The sequence below is a fragment of the Cololabis saira genome, chromosome 2 (assembly GCF_033807715.1).
Source record: "Cololabis saira isolate AMF1-May2022 chromosome 2, fColSai1.1, whole genome shotgun sequence".
Classification (NCBI taxonomy): Eukaryota; Metazoa; Chordata; class Actinopteri; order Beloniformes; family Belonidae; genus Cololabis; species Cololabis saira.
Genome location: NC_084588.1, coordinates 820,181 through 841,021, shown reverse-complemented (window position 1 = coordinate 841,021; position 20,841 = coordinate 820,181). Strand labels below are relative to the sequence as shown.

Here is a 20,841-nt window from a genome sequence, read left to right as displayed (position 1 = left end):
AAGGGGGGGAGCGCTTTTTGGCGTCTAGCGTCGCCACGGTAATGCTTTTAAAAGAGAAAAGTCATGCACATCGCCGCAGGATGGAGACGAACATTTTGCTGTATAACACACCTGGGTGCACGTTACGGTTCGGGCTCTGAAGCGGCTGAAGTAATGGCATAAATTTCGCCAAAATGACACGATTAATTCAAAATGGCTTACTTCCTGTTTGGTTTCAGCCATGGCGCCAAGAGACTTTTCTTTAAGTTGCGACATGATACAGGTGTGTACCGATTTTCGTGCATGTACGTCAAACCGTATTGTGGGGCTTGAGGCACAATTCAATTCAATTCAATTTTATTTATATAGCGTCTAATAAAACAGATGTTGTCTCTAGACGCTTTCCAGAGACCCAGAACATTCCAACATTGATTTCAGTTCTCTGAACAGTTTTGTTAATGATAATAATATTAATCTTATTTGTAGCCGCCTTTCTAGCAGTCAATGACACCGTACATAAGAAACAACCAATAAAGAATAAGAATAAGAAACTTTATTATCATTGTACAGTATACAACAACATTTTGTTCGGCAGCATCCTCCAGGGACAGCAGCTACATTCACAAGTCGGAGTCCCAAACAGCAAAAATAATAAGTGAAATTATTTACATAAATCAAATACCATACCATACCATAAAATCAAATACCATAAATTGTCGTACCATGCCATAAACAAAGCCATAGTGTACAAGTTGAGAACAATACAAATTTTAGTCAGGGAGGGACAGCAGTCTCAGACGGGTTTTGAGCGTGGATGTAAAGGCCTAAGTAAATTGATATTTCTGAACTTAGATGGTAATGAGATCCAGAGCTTGAGAGCAGAGTGGCTGAAAGCTCTGCACCACATTGTGGTGAGACAGGAAATGGGGACAGTCAAGTGGATGGAAGAGGAAGAACGGAGGACACGGGAGGGAGTAGCAACATGAAGCAGGTCAGACAGATATGGAGGGGAAAGGTTATTTTATTTTAAAGAAGTCTGTAGGGCTATGAATTTACTGTTAACCCTGAGTACCAAAATAATGTTGACTAAAGTTTTTGTGGCTTGGCATGAGGAAAAAAACGCATCAGCAACTGTAACCAGGCACCTGATAACAGAAGGCTATCACAAAGGAAGATATCCTCAGTTTTGTCCTTTATTGTACTCAATCATGTCAGACTGCCCTATTGGGGCAGTACAGAACAGTAATACGAAACAATTCAACAATCCAATGAAAGCCTGGGGTAATTTACACACTATAAAAAACACAGGTCACCCATCCCAGTTTCACTCATCCTGGTGAATGAATTTCAAAACAGACTTCCAAGCCTTTATCCATCCTCCATAATTCATCAGTTGGTTGGTGTTAAATGGGCAACAACTCATACAGTTCTTTAAGTCTTCAAGGCACGAACAAAGTGTCTTGGTTAGCACAATTGTGTTGCGTACACCACTACAACTACTGTAACAAAGGGTCTTTTTACTGATGCTCATGTACACCAGGAAAAAAGACTTTGGTTTTATATCCACAGAGCGAGGTGCTGTGGTTTTGTATCCACAGAGTGAGGTGCTATAGAGTCACAGATTATATTCAACATAAATCTACATGTTGTAACCACAAATCACACACTGTCCCATTTGACCAAAACCTGGCTCATCGCAATCAGAAGCGTTGCATTTTTGTCACTGGGCTATGTTAAATGCTATGTCACTAGCTAACGTCGCCTTGCTGTCAATTGTCTTTTTCCCACATAGGTATATGGATTTTTTTTTGTATTAAAAAGGCTTAGCATATCTTTGTCATTGTATTTTTGAGCACTAATGTGTTAGTTGCTGCCTTTTTTCAGATGCACCACCCAATCCAGATGAAGCCAGCTGATAGTGAGAAAAACAATGGTAAGCAATTTTTAGCATTTCAGTTTACCTTTTTTGCGCCTTCACTATAACCAGATAACTAAACAATTTCTAATGATAACATTAATGTTTTTAATTGCCCAATTGCATGATTTGTCAACACAATTTGGCAAATAGCTGTATATACTTTCTGTCAAATTTAACTTTCAAAACTGCAACCCTGCATGTTAGACTTTTGCATTTGTAAATATTGCCTTCTGGAATTCAACTGTTTCACAACACAGTTCAGATTTTTTGTTGATTTGGTTCATGAATGGCATGAATGATGTAGCATTGCAGCATATAATAATAATAATGACTTGGATTCAAGGTGGGTAAGGTGTCTTGCCCAAGGACACTACGACAGCAAACTGGGACAGAGCGGGATTCGAACCACCGACCTTCCGATCATTGGGCGACCCGCTCTACCACCTGAGCTACTGCCGCCCATGAACAAAATGTGCCAAAATCTGGTGTTCTTACAAAGAATGACATCTTTCATCAACCTTGGATAATTATATCAGAGGCCAATTAATATCTTATTACCACCCTTGGATTGGTAATAGCTAATTATCAGCATGGTCAGTAGACAACACATCCCAAATTTAATCAAAATTAGTTGAATGGCCTGGTCAGACTAAATTTTTTTATCTCACCTTTTTTATAGAACTATGTCTTTAAGAACCACTGGGGGACTAGAAGCATTATTATGAATTAATTTAGTCTGTTAAAATACACTCATCAGCCATTTTATTAGGTACACCTGTCCAACTGCTCTAATCAGCTAATCACATGGCACCAGCCCAATGCTTTTAGGCATGTAGACATGGTCAAGACAATCTGCTGCAGTTCAAACCAGCATCAGAATGGGGAAGAAAGGTGATTTTGAACCATCTTTGGTTCTTTGACTTTGAACGTGGCATGGTTGTTGGTGCTGGACAGGCTGGTCTGTATTTCAGAAACTGCTGATCTACTAGGATTTTCACGCTCAACCATCTCTAGGGCTCTAGAGACTTGTCCAAAAAAGAGAAAATATCCAGTGAACAGTTCTGTGGGCGCAAATGTCTTGTTGATGCCAGAGGTCAGAGGAGAATGGCCAGACTGGTTGGAGCTGATAGAAAGGCAACAGTATCTCAAATAACCACTTGTTACAACTGAAGTATACGGAAGAGCATCTCTGAAGGCACAACACGTCTAACCTTGAGTAGGGTGGGCTACAGCAGCAGAAGACCACACCGGGTGCCTGAGACTACAATTTGCACAGGCTCACCAAAATTGCATAACAGAAGATTGAAAAAACGTTGCCTGATCTGATGAGTCTCGATTTCTTTTTTTTTAAAGGTTTTTGTGCCACTAGTGGCCTTTATTGAAAAAGTAGGTCTGCAGTAGGACATTGCAGTATAGAGCGACAGGCCAGGACTCAAACCTGCGTATGTCTGCACAAGGACTATAGCCTTTACAAATGTCGCCTGCTCAACCCACTGAGCTATCCAGGGCCTCATCTCGATTTCTGCTGCCAAATTCGGATTGTAGGGTCAGAATTTGGCCTAAGCAACATGAAAGCATGGATCCATTGTATCAATGGTTTAGGCTGCTGGTGATGGTGTAATGGTGTGGGGGATATTTTCATAACACTTTGAGCCGATTAGTACCAATTGAGCATTGCGTCAACACCACAGCTACCCCGATATTGTTGCTGACCATGTCCATTTCTTTCTGTACATTTCAGCTGTGGAGGACAGGAAGCTGTTTATTGGAATGATCTCCAAGAAATGCAGTGAGAACGACATCCGATTGATGTTCTCACCATATGGACAGATGGAAGAGTGCCGGATACTTCGAGGTCCTGATGGATTCAGCCGTGGTAGGACATTGTTTATGATCAAACTTCATTATTTTCTTTTCACTGAAACTCTAATAAGATAATACTATTTGGGAAAATTGGGATAAAAATATTAGGAAAAAAAAGTCAAGAGAGAATTATCCATGTATCCATCCTCTACATCTTTTAACTTGTGCAGGACCATGGCGAAGTTGAGCCTATCCCCGCTCCTTGGTAAACTCATACAGAAAAACAAGACAAACATGACAAATTCATGTTCACACTAACCTCGGAATCACCAATAAATTAACTTTGTTGCAGCAGCTCCGTTGATTTGTCGATTCATTTTACTTATTGTCCCATTTTATCTGTTCTGGACTATTTTTTTGGTCCTGTTTTCTGTGGAAACGTGCTTTTTTTTTAACAGGCGGCATCATGTTTTCCAAAACTGTGAGACTGGCCCTATTATTTATATTATTTTTCACCTGGTTCATCACCCCAGCAACCACCGAAGCAACAGGAAGCAGACGCTCCATTGTTTACCACCATGAACAGCTGTTAGCCCTCTGTAGCAGAGGGAAGCTAACCAACTACAAGCCTGACGTTCCCCCCCCGAGCTGAAGAGGAGGAAAAGAGGACGTTGCTTGGGTGCTATGTGCCGGAATAAGAAGAAGCGCTTCAAGCCGACACTCCCCACCATCATCACCGGGAATGTGAGAGCCATCGGCAATAAGATGGATGAGCTAACAGCGCTAGCACGGCACCAAAGGGAATACCGGGAATGCAGCATGCTGCTGTTCACCTGGCTAACGGCGCAGACACCGGACTCTGACGTTACTCTGGACAGATTTCATCTGATAAGGGAAGACAGGACACAGGAGAGCAGTAAGAAAAAAGGAGGTGAGCTTGCCATGTTTGTGAACAATATATGGTGTAACCCTGGGCACATCACTATCAAAGAAGAACTCTGCAGTGCAGACATTGAGCTGCTAGCTGTTAGCATGAGGCCATAGGGAACTCTTGCATGTTATCGCGATAACTGCGTATGTTCCTTCTGCTAATGCCGACGCAGCCCGCTATGTCCTACACTCCGGTGTAAAACTATTCATGCTACCAACACCATAGAAAAGTTTGCAGACGATGGTGGTGGGGCTGATTACAGGTGGAGACGAGTCTGCCTACGGGGATGAAGTCCGAAATCTGTCTGTGTGGTGTCAGGCTCACAACCGGATTCTAAACACCACAGAGATAAAATAGATCATTGGACTTCAGGAGGCACAGATCTGCTCCCCCTCTGCATCAATGGTGAGTGGGTAGAGAGGGTACACAGCTCCAAGCTCCTGGGCACCATCATCTCCGCTGACCTCTCTTGGACTGAGAACACCAGAGCTGTCATCAAGAAGGCCCAGCAGCGCCTGTACTTCCTGAGAGCTCAGGAAGAACACTGTTGGAGAGGAGCTACTGAGAGCCTTCTACACATCCACCATCCAGAGCGTCCTGCTGTACAGCAACACAAGCCCCTTTCACACAGAGATTCCGCAATATTGGTGTAAAGAAGTCCTGCCAATACGCCGCCTTTGTTGGTTCACACAGAACCATACAACGCCGGCATAACGCCGCTCCCGTCTGTAAATTCACACAGCATGCCGGCGTTCCGCAATCAGAGGCGTGACGACAGCGTCAGCGTCTAGTGGCATGCCGGCATGCCGGCTGTGTCATTCACACAGACCCCGTTTCGGCTCTGTGACTACCTCCGCTGCCGGCTTATTGGTGGGGCCACTTGGCCCCCCCATTCCGCCTCCGTGACTTTCACACAGAACAGCGAGGCGGCTTAAAGGCGCAACGTTCCCGCCTCGAACTGGCTGTGTGAAAGGGGCTACAGTGTGATCCTCCCACTGGACTGAGGCAGAGTGGCAGAGGCTCCAGAGGGGGGTGAGGACAGCAGGGGGGATCATCGGCTGCCCCCTCCCCTCCCTGAGGGACATCCACGCCTCCCGTTGTCTGACTCAGGAATAGCATCTTCCCTCAGACAGTCAGCACACTGAACACACACATACACCTCCTCCCCTCCCTGCTCTCCAAATCGATCACACACACACAGCTGAGCCTGAACACCATATCAGGACGTAGCAACTCCAGACCTGCGCTGAACAGGGATCAGGAGTGTGTGAATGACCTGAACAGGATTTTCAAGTTTCTAGTTTGAACAACCAGCCACCCCTCCCCCCACCCAAGCAGCCCTGCTGCAACTTCCCCCGACTGGATCTCCTGCTGCTCCGAGGACTCACACCTCAACCCCCCTTCCTGCTACTCCCCCCCCCCACCCCCGCTTCTCCTCCACAACCCCCCAGCTCCCTACTCCACCAAATCCACCCAGCTCACTCAAAAAAGACATGGTGCAATTTTTTTGCACCATGTCTAAAGGTGGAAATATGGTTCTGCGTCAAAACGGCGCCGTACCTACGGCGTGTGGTTTGGGTCCACGCAGACCACACGCCGTTACCTGCGCCGTCACTGACGTGCACATCCCGAAAATTGTAACTACGCGTCGAGCGACGCAGACCACACGCAGACGGAGAGGGCTGTGATTGGTTTGCTTGGAAGCAACGCATTTCCGGTTTCCGGTTTGAAGCAGTCGTGAACTTTCAGGGCTCTTTTCTTCGTTTATGTTTGGTTTCTTTTATTTAGTTTTTTTGCACAATAGTTGTCCTTATCTCTTTGATTCACTGTGACTGGAAAAAGTCGGATAAACCATTCAGAAAATGATCGCTAACTAGCGGTCGCGGGGGGTACTGCACCGCGCCGAAATGGACAGACGGAGAAGTCCGAAGGGTTCAATACGGCGTCACGGCTGCGGCGTGTGCTCTGCGTTGGTTTGACGGAATTGACGCAGAACCTTAATTCAGCCTTTAGGAGGACAGATTGCATGCAAACAGACCAAACATACTCCTCTGAAGGTTTGAGGAAAATGACACAGTAAAACTGACAGTACAATTTCAACAGAACAAGAATCCTTTAGACTGATATTAAACAGTTCTCATAGCATTTATTTAAGATAAGATGGGATGTACGTGATTGATCCCAGTATTGGGAAATTATTGTGCAGCAGCAGCATAACAACCAAGCAACAGACAGTGACAAGTTAAAAGATATAGCTGCAAGCGGTCAAAAGCAGGCCCTCGCACTATGCAAAGCCATCGGTGCAACGCACACACCCCCTGCCCCTACCTATTCGGTGAATGTAGCCTCTCCTGATATTAATTACAATACTGTGCAAAAGTTTTAGGGACTTGTATTCCATTTTTTTTTAATCAGTTTGAATGAGTAAAATTGATTAATTGTTCGGTGGATGAACATTTTCTAATAATTGGCATAATCTATTATGTGTGTGTGTGTGTGTGTGTGTGTGTGTGTGTGTGTGTGTGTGTGTGTGTGTGTGTGTGTGTGTGTGTGTGTGTGTGTGTGTGTGTGTGTGTGTGTATGTATAAACGTACATACAAACAGAATACAACTACACATTTTTCAGAACAGATTGTCGAAGCAAAAAAGTCAGTGTTTAGTATAACTTCGCTCAGAGTCAGAGACAGATTTGACTCCTAAGAAGAATGTCCCATGTGTGCAATGACGTTAATTATTCCATTGTAGATAAGTGAAAAGGAGCCTCCATTTTTGTGTATGTTACTTGTATCTTAAAGAAATTGGAAAATAAATATTGTTATTAAACTTTAAAAGGAACCCTGGTTATTAAGACTTGTAGTCCCTAATTAGCCATGTTCTACCTGCGCAATGCATTCTGGGGGCGATGACGTAGTCCGGTGGCTCTGGGAAGATAAGCCGCGTTAGTTTAACTGCGACAGGTATCTAAAACATAGATGAGCAGCACCTTCCCGGCCGTGGAGGCTGACGAGGGAGCCCATAAGACGTCTCGGTTGAGGCAAACTGGATCAAAGTTCTCGTGTGCTGTGATGCACGGGAGATCTGCAAAAATGATCAAAGTCGTGCACATCTTACCAGTGCATGAAACTGTATATAATGCAGCGGTGCCAGCCGGAATCCTGTACGCACTGTGCATACCCTTTTTTTGAAGGTTTTATTTTTGGTACGTGCGAGGCCGGTTTTAGAGGGGGGGGGCAGGGGTGGGCTATGCCCACCCAAACGTGCGTCCTGCCCACCGGCGTCTCCATCCCGGCGAGAGTGGAGAGCGGGTGGCGGTGCGGCGTAGGCTACGGCGTAGGCTACGGCGTAGACGGCCTAGGCTACGCCGTAGCCTACGCCGTAGCCTACGCCGTAGCCTACGCCGTAGCCTACGCCGTAGCCTACGCCGTAGCCTACGCCGTAGCCTACGCCGTAGCCTACGCCGTAGCCTACGGCGTAGGCTACGGCGTAGGCTACGCCGTAGCCGTGGCTCTGCTCTCCGCTTTCCGCTCTCCACTCTCACCGGGATGGAGACGCCGGTGGGCAGGGCGCATGTTTGGGTGGGCATAGACCACCCCTGCCCCCCCCTAAATCCGGCCTCGGTGCTGGGTCCACCGTTTGATGACAGACCAGAGGCTGAGGGGACTGGCCCGGGACTTTGACGAAACGGGAGGCGCAGACTTCGCGTCAAATCGGCAAGAACATCTTTATTTAATTTAATGACGCCAGATCTGGCTGGGGTTTTTATTGTAGCATCGGCTATCTGCTAGTTGAAACGTGTGGTCGGTTAGTCTATCTGAGTTTTATGGTGTTTTTATAGTTCATGCTTTATGGTGGTGTACTTTTTTCTGTTGCGCTGTCACCTGTTTAGCTGTGTTTTCATCTGTTTCTGGGTGTCAAAACAGTGTACGGGGACTAGCAGGTGCCACCGCCTGACGTCACTACCCAGAATGCATTGCGGTGTAAACAACAATGGCGACCTAAGAGTTAAATTATATTTTCAAATTTTATAAAAACGAAGACATCAAAAAGGTTTTTTATATCACATTGTTATAATTGATACCAACATTTATCTTTTAAGACCTACATGTCTTAACAGCCAGGGTTCCCTTTAATACCAGAAGTACAGGGATGTGCACAAGGATTTGTGCATTATAGGGACCGAGAAATTAAATTCAGTGAGGTCACTTAAAACGCCATTTGAGAGGATGACGTTTCAGAAGAAGCTTGATGTGAAACACATCTGACCTGAACAGTCAGTCATTGCTATCAATCAGTAGTCCAAAGACAGAGGGAGACGTGCGACGGCCCGGAAGGAGCTGGAGGAGGGCACAGGCCAACACACGGCCAAAGTTCCGGGGGCCGTCCTGGGGACTGGGCAGACCGGCGAGACAGCTCGGGGGGTCGCCCACGAGGCCGGGCAGACCGGCGAGACCGCTCGGGGGGACGTCCCCGAGGCCTAGGCCTGGGAACAGGGATCGGTGCAGCATCCGCAGTTATGCGGTCGATGTACCGGACCGTCGTGGTGAAGAAGGAGCTGAGTCGAAAGCCGAAGCTCTCGATTTACCGGTCAATCTACGCTCCTACCCTCACCTATGGTCATGAACTTTGGGTAGTGACCGAAAGGACAAGATCGCGGATACAAGCGGCCGAGATGAGTTTCCTCCGCAGGGTGGCTGGACACTCCCTTAGAGATAGGGTGAGGGGTTCGGTCACCCGGGAGGAGCTCGGAGTCGAGCCGCTACTCCTCCACATTGAGAGGAGTCAGCTGAGGTGGCTTGGGCATCTATACCGGATGCCTCCTGGACGCTTCCCTAGGGAGGTGTTCCAGACATGTCCCTCCTCCCTAGGGAGGTGTTCCAGGCATGTCCCACCGGGAGGAGACCCCGGGGAAGACCCAGGACACGCTGGAGAGACTATGTCTCTCGGCTGGCCTGGGAACGCCTCGGACTCCCCTCGGAGGAGCTGGAGGAAGTGTCTGCCGGGAACGGATAAGCGGCGGACGATGGATGGATGGATGGATGGAGGAACAGGGATCAAAAATCTGGAGCACATGGAGGGAGGCACAGTACGGTCCGACAGGGAACAAGGGAATGACAAGACCAGATATACTCAGGGGATAACAAGACACGACGAGACACAGGTGCAGACAATCAGGGCAGATGGGACACAGGCGGGGGCAAAACAGAAGAGTTTTTGAAATTGGTGGTGATGTGAGCTATTAGAGCAGGTCAGCAACCTTACTGCAGAATTTTGGATTTGCTGAAGACGAGGCAGTTCCTTCTTGTTTAGGCAAGAAAAAAAACTGTTCCAGTAGTTCAAACCAGATGACACAAAAGCATCATTAGCTCAAAATCATTTTTGAAACAACTGTTCTTAGTTTAGAAATATTCCTTAACTGGTAAAAAACAGTTCTTTGTCAGCTGCGTGGAATGGTGTTCTAATGACATTTCTTTGTCAAAGACGAAACCAAGATTTCTTAGGCTTGACTTAGATGAGAATCTGAAATCACCTAAGAACTGGTTCATAGCTGGAATGACATCATCAAGGCCAATCACCAGCACCTCAGTTTTATATGAGTTCAACTATAGAGAATTTGCTTTGAGCCACTGTTTCATCTGCACAAAGCACTCCATCAAGGAGTTCAATTTCTGAATCTCGGAGGCCTTAAAAGAACAGTACAGCTGCAAATGAATGGTACGAAACATCAGCAAATTCATGGATTTTCTTACCCAACGGGAGAACATATAATAGAAACAAAAATGAACCCAAAACAGAACCCTGAGGTACTCTGCACAGCAAATCAGCAGAGTCAGACAATAACTGGTTTGCTGAAACACTAAAGCTCCTACCTGCCAAATTGCCTTAAAACTCTATAAGAGTAGGCCAAAGGTGCATGCTCTATCGCAAATCTCAGCCTCAGAATACAAATACTTTAAAAGTTATAAAGTTTTGAAAAGTGTCCAAAACATGCACCCTGGGTCCAATGCAAAGGTATACCGCTTGTTGACCTTTGTATTGCATTTGTCAGTGTCCACTTGCAATAAAAATGTATACTGTTTTGGACACTTGTCCAATTGCAATACCTTTGTATTGGACCCAGGGTATAAGAATCAGAATAAGAATCAGGTTTATTGGCCAACTCAGGTCAAACAAGACAGGGAATTTGACTTGGTTATTTTCGCTCACTGTACAGTAAATAGACAAATCCGCCAGCTGCACCGGTGGCTGAAGGGATACTGCTTGGAGGAAGGTATCCCATATGTGGACAATTTTATGGCTTTTTTAAACAGACCCCACCTTTTTAAACAAGACGACCTCCACCCAAACCAGGTGGGGTCACGGCTTTTATCAGTAAACATTGACTTGACAGTCCAGTTCTGCACCACCTCATGACTCACCGTTAACACACAGACACATAGAAGCACCTCTCACTCACCTCCACCCACCACATACACCAACACCACACACACCTTTACAGCACCGCCACCACCCCTGTCACCAGAATCCCTGGACACCCACATTATCAAAACCATAATTTCACACAGAAAAACAAAGCACAGGAATGTTTTTAGATCTAGCTATGTTTTTAATATCCCATTGAAGCACCATGATGAGCGCGCGTTCAGCACAGACATCAAGATGGCTGTGCTGAACGTGCGCTCTCTTTTAAACAAATCCTTTATTATAAATGACTTGATTTTAGACAGGAAACTGGACTGTATTCTCCTTACAGAGACATGGCTTGGCACAGATGCACCTGTTGTTCTCACTGAGGCCTCCCCACCAGATTTTAACTTTCTATTTTCCACCAGGGGTGGCAAGAGAGGGGGCGGAACTGCATCAATAACAAAAACAACTATGTCATCCAATGCAGTTCCTTTTAACAGCTACACATCATTTGAATACCATGCTTTTGTTTTTAGCAACCCCCCGATTCTCCACATAACGGTCTATAGACCCCCCCAGTATTCCACCTGTTTTATCAGCCAATTCTCTGAACTTTTATCCATATTCACACCACCTACAACAAGATCTTAATAACTGGTGATTTTAATCTGCACTTAGACAACATCTCAGACCCAGTATCCAGAGAATTTTTAAACCTTTTAAACTGTCTAGATTTTAAGCAACATGTTACACAGCCGACCAACAGCAGAGGACGCATCCTGGACCTGGTCATAACCTCCGGCCTGTTCCTGGGTGCGTGCTCTGTTGTGGACCTGGCTGTGTATGACCATTTTTGCGTGTCTTTTAACATCACCAGTCTTAACCGTTAATTAACAGTGAAAATTAACAGTTCATCATGAAATTTTTTGCCAACACCTTAAGTATTACAATAACAGTATTAAAAAAGCAAGAACCGCCCATTTCAAAAACCTAATTTTAAATAACAAAAACAATTCCAAATTCCTTTTCTCCACAATAGATTTTTTAACAAATGGAAACCAGAACAGATCCCATAAGACAGCAACAGACCATTACTGTGAGGATTTGGCAGACCACTTCAGGGGGTTAGCACTGTTACCTCACAGCAAGCACCGCCCCTTCTTCTGATTGGTCGATATGTGATAGTTCTTATTTTCTGCCATACCCTTTGAATGGTATGTCATAAAGAGTCGTGGTTGGTGTCATCAGACTTAGTTTTGAGACTTTGACCTTAATTGGTGCAAATTGCACGCGCGAGGGCCCGTTCATTGCTGCTTGCAGCTTTAATTTTTACTTAATATTGACTTGAGTTGTTGGTATTCAAAAAATCTGTTACTGCTAATCCCATATTAAACAGTGAGTGTGTTAAAAGGTACAACATTTCCGCTTATGATTATATGTTCTAAATTATTTATTCCTTGGTCTCTCCACTGAGCGAACTTTACAATTTACGATGTTCCAGATGGTTGTGCGATTACATGGAAAAAGTGAGACTTTGGTTATTTTAAGGAAGTCCCAACAGGCTGTCAGAGAGGAGCTAATATTAATACTTTTAAAGCATTTATGTTGAAATTTTGACTAATAAATGGTAAATCTGAGATTTCTTAATCATTGAAAAACACTTGTTCTGAATCCAGCCATTGATTATCTAGTGAGTGATTTTTGCACCATTGTAAGATATATTGTAATTTTTTGGTTAGGACGTAGTACAGGAAGTTGGGTCAGTCTAAACCCCCGCAGTCTGTTTTTTGTAACGTTTTTAAGCTAATACGTGTTGGTTTGCTTTTTCATAGAAATTTTTATATGTGTGAGTCCAGTGACTTAAACCATAAGGAAAGGGGGTTTGAAGGGTATCATCGAGAAAAGGTTTTTTTTTTGGTAAAACCATCTTGTTTTTTTTTTTTTAACCTTGTCTGCACACATATTAATGGTTAATACCATGCTGGTAAAAACCTAAGGCATATATATGTGCATTGTTACTATATTTAATATATATACATATATATATATATATATACGCATACATACGCATACACATACATATATATACACATACAAACCCAGTTTTTTTGGGGGGGGGGGTGGAAGGAAGCAAGAACACATGGAGGCACATGTCGAGCACTGCACGTGTATATGTATATGTGGCTGTGTGTGTGTGTGTGTGTGTGTGTGTGTGTGTGTGTGTGTGTGTGTGTGTGTGTGTGTGTGTGTGTATAAATCTGTGTGGCTGTGTGTGTGTGTGTGTGTGTGTATAAATCTGTGTGGCTATGTGTATGTATATGTGTGGCTATGTGTGTGTGTGTGTATGCATGCATGTATGTATGTATGTATGCATGTGTGTGTGTGTGTGTGTGTGTGTGTGTGTGTGTGTGTGTGTGTGTATGTATATGTGTGGCTATGTGTGTGTGTGTGTATGCATGTATGTATGTATGTATGTATGTATGCGTGTGTGTGTGTGTGTGTGTGTGTGTGTGTGTGTGTGTGTGTGTGTGTGTGTGTGTGTGTGTGTGTGTGTGTGTGTGTAAGTGTAATAGTCCTGTCAAAGCTCTACCTGAAGTGTATCTATAGTGGGGGAGGCAACCCCGCCGACGAGGAATAACCCGGAACCCAGGCCACCAGCAACCCCACAGAGAGCGAGAAGAGGGCGGGAGGAAACCCACCACCAGCGAGTCCCGCCCCCCCCGCCCCAGCGGCAGCCGAGGAGACCCCACAACAACGGGAAGAGGCAGCCAGGGATCCCGCGGAAGTGGGCCGCGACCCAGGTGAACCCCGGCCACCCGGTCCGGGCCGGACATGCGGCCAGGAGGCCCACACCCCCCAGGCCAACGACCCTCACCCGGCGAGAGGCCAGCCTGCCCGGAGAGACAGGGCACGCCAACGCGGGCAGGCGCACCTGCCCCCACCCAAGCGGCCCTCCAGGACCAGAGGAGCACCCCGCCGCGGAGGCAGCAGGGGGACCGGAGACGGGCCCGGAGAGAGGGAAACCCCCAACAAGGCGACACCCGCGCGGGCCCGACAACGGAGGGCCCCAGACCCAGGCATCCCATTCATCCATCCGATTCCTATGATAATAATAATATAATATACTAACAACAACAATAATAATAATAATAATAATAATAATTAAAGCTGCAAGCAGCGATGAACGGGCCCTCGCACTCACGGCCACCACCCCCATAAGCATATCAGAAATGACACCACCCACGACTTCCTATGTCAAACCATTCAAAAGATATAGCAGAAAAAAGGGACAACCAATCAGAAGAAGGGGCGGGGCTAATTCAGGCCAATGAAGGTCAAGGACTCAATACAGAATCTGATGACACCACCCACGACTCTCTATGTCAAACCATTCAAAAGTTATAGCAGAAAATCGGGACAACCAATCAGAAGAAGGGGCGGGGCTAATTCAGGCCAATGAAGGTCAAGGACTCCATACAGAATCTGATGATACCACCACCGACTCTCTATGTCAAACCATTCAAAAGTTATAGCAGAAAATCGGGACAACCAATCCGAAGAAGGGGCGGGGCTAATTTTCACCAATTATGGTCAAGGACTCAATACCGAGTCCCATGACACCACCCACGACTCTTTATGTCAAACCTTTCAAAAGTTATGGCAGAGAAAATTATTCTAGGGGGCGCTGTTGAGCCGTTAGGCCACGCCCATTAATGCAAACCATGAAATATCAAATTTATCGCCAGGCCTGGCTTGCGTGCAAAATTTGGTGACTTTTGGAGAACTATCAAATATGGACCAATCAGATGAAGGGGGGCACGCTTTTTGGCGTCTAGCATCGCCACGGTAACACTTTTGAAAGAGAAAAGTAATGCGCGTAGTCGCAAGATGAAGACGCACATTTTGATGTATAACACACCTGGGTGCACGTTACGGTTCGGGCCATATTAATTGCCGAAAGAATGGCATAAATTGCACCAAAATTACACAATTAATTCAAAATGGCCGACTTCCTGTTCGGTTTTGGCCATGGCGCCAAGAGACTTTTCTTTAAGTTGCGACATGATACAGGTGTGTACCGATTTTCGTGCATGTACGTCAAACCGTATTGTGGGGCTTGAGGCACAAAGTTTTCCGGGGGGCGCTGTTGAGCCATTTTTCCACGCCCATTAATACAAACCATGAAATATCAAATTTATCGCCAGGCCTGCCTTGCATGCAAAATTTGGTGACTTTTGGGGAACTATCAAATATAGACCAATCAGATGAAGGGGGGGTGCGCTTGTTGGCGTCTAGCGTCGCCACGGTAACACTTTTGAAAGAGAAAAGTAATGCGCGTAGTCGCAGGATGGAGACGCACATTTTGATGTATAACACACCTGGGTGCATGTTACGGTTCGGGCCGTATTAATTCTCGAAGGAATGGCTCATATTGCTCCAAAATTACGCGATTAATTCAGAATGTTCAAAATGGCCGACTTCCTGTTCGGTTTCGGCCATGGCGCCAAGAGACTTTTCTTTAAGTAAAGACATGATACAGGTGTGTACCGATTTTCGTTCATGTACGTCAAACCGTATTATGGGGCTTGAGGCGCAAAGTTTTTTCTGTCTGAACCAACCAGATGACGGGTGGGTGCGCTTTTTGGCGTCTAGCGTCGCCAGGGTAACGCTTTTGAAAGAGAAAAGTAATGCGCATAGTCGCAGGATGGAGACGCACGTTTTGATGTATAACACACCTGGGTGCACGTTACGGTTCGGGCCGTATTAACTGCCGAAGGAATGGCATAAATTGCGCCAAAGTGACACGATTAATTCAAAATGGCTGACTTCCTGTTCGGTTTCGGCCATGTCGCCAAGAGACTTTTCTTTAAGTTGTGTACTGATACAGGTGTGTAGCGATTTTTGTGCATGTACGTCAAACCGTATTGTGGGGCTTGAGGCACAAAGTTTTCCAGGGGGCGCTGTTGAGCCATTTTGCCACGGCCATTAATGTAAACCATTAAATATCAAATTTTTCGCCAGGCCTGACTTGCATGCAAAATTTGGTGACTTTTTGGGCACGTTTAGGGGGGCAAAAAGGCCCTCCTTTCGTCAGAAGAAAAAAGAAAAAAGAAAGAAAGAAAAATTCCTACAGATACAATAGGGCCTTCGCACTGAAGGTGCTCGGGCCCTAATAATAATAATAATAATAATAATAACTAGAAAATTTCTGGAAATTTTGATATGGGCATGCCCTACCGCCCATTCGTCCCCTCTTGCTGCTTTGGTTTGGGGCTGTAGTGGTTGTGTTTAGGGTGGTTCTATGTCAGTTTGAGGTGTTTTTACGCTTGTATTTCATTCATTCCTGTGCTCCCAATAGTTATTAATGGGGCGCGCTTTTTGGCATCTAGCGTTGCCACGGTAACGCTTTTGACTGAGAATAGTAATGCCCATCGAGGCAAGATGGAGACGCATCTAACGATGTATGCCGTGCATGGGTGCATGTTCCCGGTTCAGGCTACATTAATGGATAGGTTTTTTTTTTCACCATGGTACAAAACCCCATCCGAATGAATGGGGCCATTTGGCCTGGATTTTGACATAAAATTTCCTTAAATCCCAGCTTCATGAAATTTGAGTATGTTGAAGTCCACAGCGTGCCGAGTCAGGGGACATTTGTACGATGTCTCTACGATAACCTGTTGCCTAGCAACAAGCGTCCAAATTCAAATAGAAATTAAAAAAAAAATGAAAGGTCAATATCGCGAAAACTGTAGTAATTAGCATAATGAGGTTGTAGGGTCCGTTAGTGCCAATCGGGCCGAGTGTTTGAAAGTTTCAACAATGTCTCTACGATAAAGTTCGGCCGAGCAATAAGCGTCCGAATTTTCGCCTTTTTTTTTGCTTTTTGGCGTCTAGCGTTGCCACGGTAACACTTTTTACTGAGAAAAGTAATGCCCATCGAGGAACGATGGAGACGCATCCAACGATGTATGCCATGTATGGGTGCATGTTCCGGTTCAGGCTATGTTAACGGATAGGTTTTTTTTTCACCATGGCAAAAAACTCCATCCGAATGAATGGGGCCATGTGGCCTGGATTTTGACATAAAATTTCCTTAAATCCCAGCTTCATGAAATTTGAGTATGTTGAAGTCCACAGCGTGCCGAGTCGGGAAACATTTGTACGATGTCTGTACGATAACCTGTTGCCTAGCAACAAGCGTCCAAAGTCAAACGGAAAAAAAAAAAAAAATGAAAGGTCAATATCACAAAAATGTAATACTTGGCATAATGAGCTTGTACGTACCGTTAGGGACAATCGGACCTAGTGTTTGAAAGTTTGAACGATGTCTCTACGATAAAGTTCGGCCGAGCAATAAGCGTTCGAATTTTCGCCTTTTTTTTGCTTTTTGGCACCTAGCGTTGCCACGGTAACCCCTATTACTGAGAAAAGTAATGCCCATCGAGGCACGATGGAGACGCATCCAACGATGTATGCCGTGCATGGGTGCACATTGCGGTTCGGGCCGTATTAACGGACGAAAACATGTGCGGAATAATAATAATAAGGAAGAAAAGGGAAACCTTTTCTGTATACCATTATATCGCCTTCATTTTCATGTTTTTCCTCATTTTTTCGGGCGTGTTTAATTTTTTGGGGATTTGTTTTTTTCCACATCAGAGCGGGGTCATGCTGTACACCCGCTGGTGTGACGTGAGACTTTTGCGACTTTAGCTTGTTAGCAAAATGCTAGCAACATTGCCCTTTGGGCCATTCTGGACGATTGTAATATGGTCATGCCACTACTTGGCATGCCCATAATAATAACCATCTTTGTATAGTAATAATATTAAAAAACGTTAGTAAAACCATAATTTTGATGGTGGCAATTCTCCCCATGAGTGAAATGGGAAGAAAATTCCATTGGGTAAGATCATCTATTTTTTTAATAGCTGAGCATAGTATAGTTTTGTTAACTGACAGCTTAAAAGAGCTCTTGTAAAAGAGATTATTAATCTCAACGAGACTTTCTCCTGGTTAAATAAAGGTTAAATAAAAAAATAAAACACAAAAAACAAAGTCATATGTATACACAGTAAACCAAAGAGAAATGTATTAAAAAAAACACAATTAATGTTCATTTTTTCAATTTTCAAGATTTGTAACGAATCACTTTACTCTTTTGGTGCTAGTATGTACGGGTCGGGGGGAGCTGGCTGGTCTTAGACACAAGTAGGGGGGGGCTCCAAGGAGAAAAGGTTGGGAACCACTGGTGTAAAGCATGAAGTAGTGAAAAATATCACACTTTTAACTGATCAAATATCACAGTAATAAAAAATGCTATCTTTTACTTCACTAGGTAAGAGTTCCATACATTTACTGCTTTTTGTTGTTTGTGAGATGAGAAGCTACATCAATTTGGAAATTTGTTCCACAACTGCATGTGTCGTTTCATGAAATGCAAGTCAAGGTAACAAATGTGTTGCATTGAAAACATTGTTCAAACTCTCTGAACATGACCTCATCTCTGATGTTTGTGACCCATCACTGTGTGTTGAAGTACTGCTGCAGTTCTTATGACTTGGAAGCATCTATGTATATGTCATTATGTTCAAAATTACCTTTCAGAAAATGGTTTGGGAAAGCACTGCATTGTCACTTATTTATGATGCTAACACATCAATTGCTCTGTAATTAAAGGAATACATATGTAATACAGGTCAGAGCTTTAATCTGTGGCTGCAATTTAGATTACGGAGTGAAGTGGAACATTGACATCAAAGATCTTGGATTTTAAATGTCACTTTTAGTACAAAATACCAAACTGACATGAACTAAAGCTGATGATATGTATGCCAGAAACTTTGGACAGACGTGAATGAAAACATCAACATGGATGTAAATTGATTCATTGTGTTTCTCTCTTTCAGGATGTGCATTTGTAACATTCACGACTCGACAAATGGCTCAGTTAGCCATCAAGTCCATGCACCAGTCCCAGACCATGGAGGTGATGTGTTCAATGAAATTTTTAATGATGCCATAGATTTTCAGTCATCCAAGTTTATGAAAAAAATTTGTATAAGTTTTAAGTTTTCTAGTAATAATGTCGGATGAAGCGTTCCAAACCAAAAAGAATGAGCCCTCTAGCGTATCTCTCCGTTGCCTTGAACAGGCTGTGTGCTGCAAAATGTGCTGCAAATTAGGGGCCAAATTTCCAGCGCTGTCCTGCGGATGTGACGTCACATGACGCTGCATGCGCGTTCTCCCCGTTCTCCCGTGCCGGCTTCGCTGTTGGCTGCAGTACCCCCGACGGCCGTCGTGGTGACGGGTGGCGCTAGAGAGTCTCATTTCTTAAAAGGAGCCTCATGCTCCTTTAAAGCGACACTACGTAACTTTTCCACCTTAATATCATATTTCAGAGTCATTGTGATGGTACATCAACTTCCAACAGGTTTAATGAACCTCTGTCATGGTCTGAGGAGGTCTGTATCGCCTTCACTGGCACTATGTAACTTTGAGGAGCATGGTAGGAACCCTGCCACACTAAAAAACTACAAATCTTTACGGCTTTGACTGCTTTACGGCATACGTCACTTCCCCCTCCTTCCCGATTCGCAATCGAGACGAAAATGGGCGGGGCGTGGAGCGCAGCTCCACAGAAGCTGGTAACCCGTTGCTGCACTGTGGCTGCAGCAGCTCCACACACAACAGACGTGGGGAAAAGATCGCTAATGGTTTAACTTTTCACCGGTTTCCTGCTCGGAGGCAGAACCACGCAGGCCAAGTATCTGATATAACAGAGTAAAAGAGTGAAAGAGTCGTCGGCTCGCTTGGATCGCGGCTGTAACGACCAAACCTTCCACACAGTAAAGCCTGAATTATGGTTCTGCGTTAAATCGACGCAGACCTACGGCGTAGGGTACGTGGCGACACGCAACGTAAGGTGCGTGTCGCCGCGTACCCTACGCCGTAGGCTGTGCATCGATTTAACGCAGAACCATAAATGAGCCTTAAACCACAAACACTCACACAGATCGGGTCGGATCAAAACACGGGTTTTATTCCCCACTTCGCCAGCTAAACGCAGTTGCTGGCCAGCTCTCTGCGGTGCAATTAACCCCAATCTTCGGATAAAACTAGCTTGTTGAGGAAAAAATATGAACTCTTATTTGTAGCTGCAGAGGAAAAAAATAATCTCACGGGGAAAACAAAAATATTGCTCACGCCTCGGAGCCTCTTCAACATAATATACTAGTCAAAAAAAAGAAAAGAGAAGTAAGAGGGATACAAAACATGTTCTGTATGTTGTACTATTATACAAATTTATTGAAACACATGGCGAGTCAAACATTTACCAAAGCAGCTGCCAAACACTCCTAAACAAGGTAGCTGGAGACGGTGGTTCTGCAGAACTGCGGCAGTAAATCCTTTCTAAAGAGTGCAGCTCCGACGAGGAGCTCCATTCTTCAGTAGGGATTTCATATTCAGACCGTTAATAATCATTATTTTCTCCATATACCGCTCCCTGGCTTCCTTGTTTAAGGTATCCCGGTAAATTCCAGTTCCTTTCCAGCAGTTTAACATCTTTTTTTTGCGTTCCGTCTGTTCACTTGGTGAAACAGAAAAGCGTCCCGTCTTCTCTCAAAACAAATGCACGCGACGGGACAGGAGTTTTCCGGCAGTACGCGCTGGTGCTCATGGGAAACGTAGTGTTCTTTCTGGTAAAGCACTACCGCCCTTTTGTCCAAAAGTTGCCGCCAAACTCAGAAAAGCTGAAAGTTACGTTGTGCTGCTTTAAGCGGGTATCCTAATTACATTT

The 20,841-nt window shown here is 44.9% G+C and overlaps 1 protein-coding gene across 7 annotated transcripts in view; it reads left to right on the top strand.

The window, feature by feature from the left end:
* The window catches only part of celf1 (cugbp, Elav-like family member 1), a 148,602-nt gene that overhangs the window by 77,015 nt on the left and 50,746 nt on the right, over nt 1-20,841 (top strand). For all 7 annotated transcript variants that reach the window (XM_061735647.1, XM_061735633.1, XM_061735675.1 and 4 more), the window contains 3 exons: nt 1,864-1,912; nt 3,639-3,773; nt 18,950-19,029. In XM_061735647.1, coding sequence (XP_061591631.1) covers nt 1,864-1,912; nt 3,639-3,773; nt 18,950-19,029 — 264 coding nt within the window. The remainder of the gene's footprint in view (nt 1-1,863; nt 1,913-3,638; nt 3,774-18,949; nt 19,030-20,841) is intronic.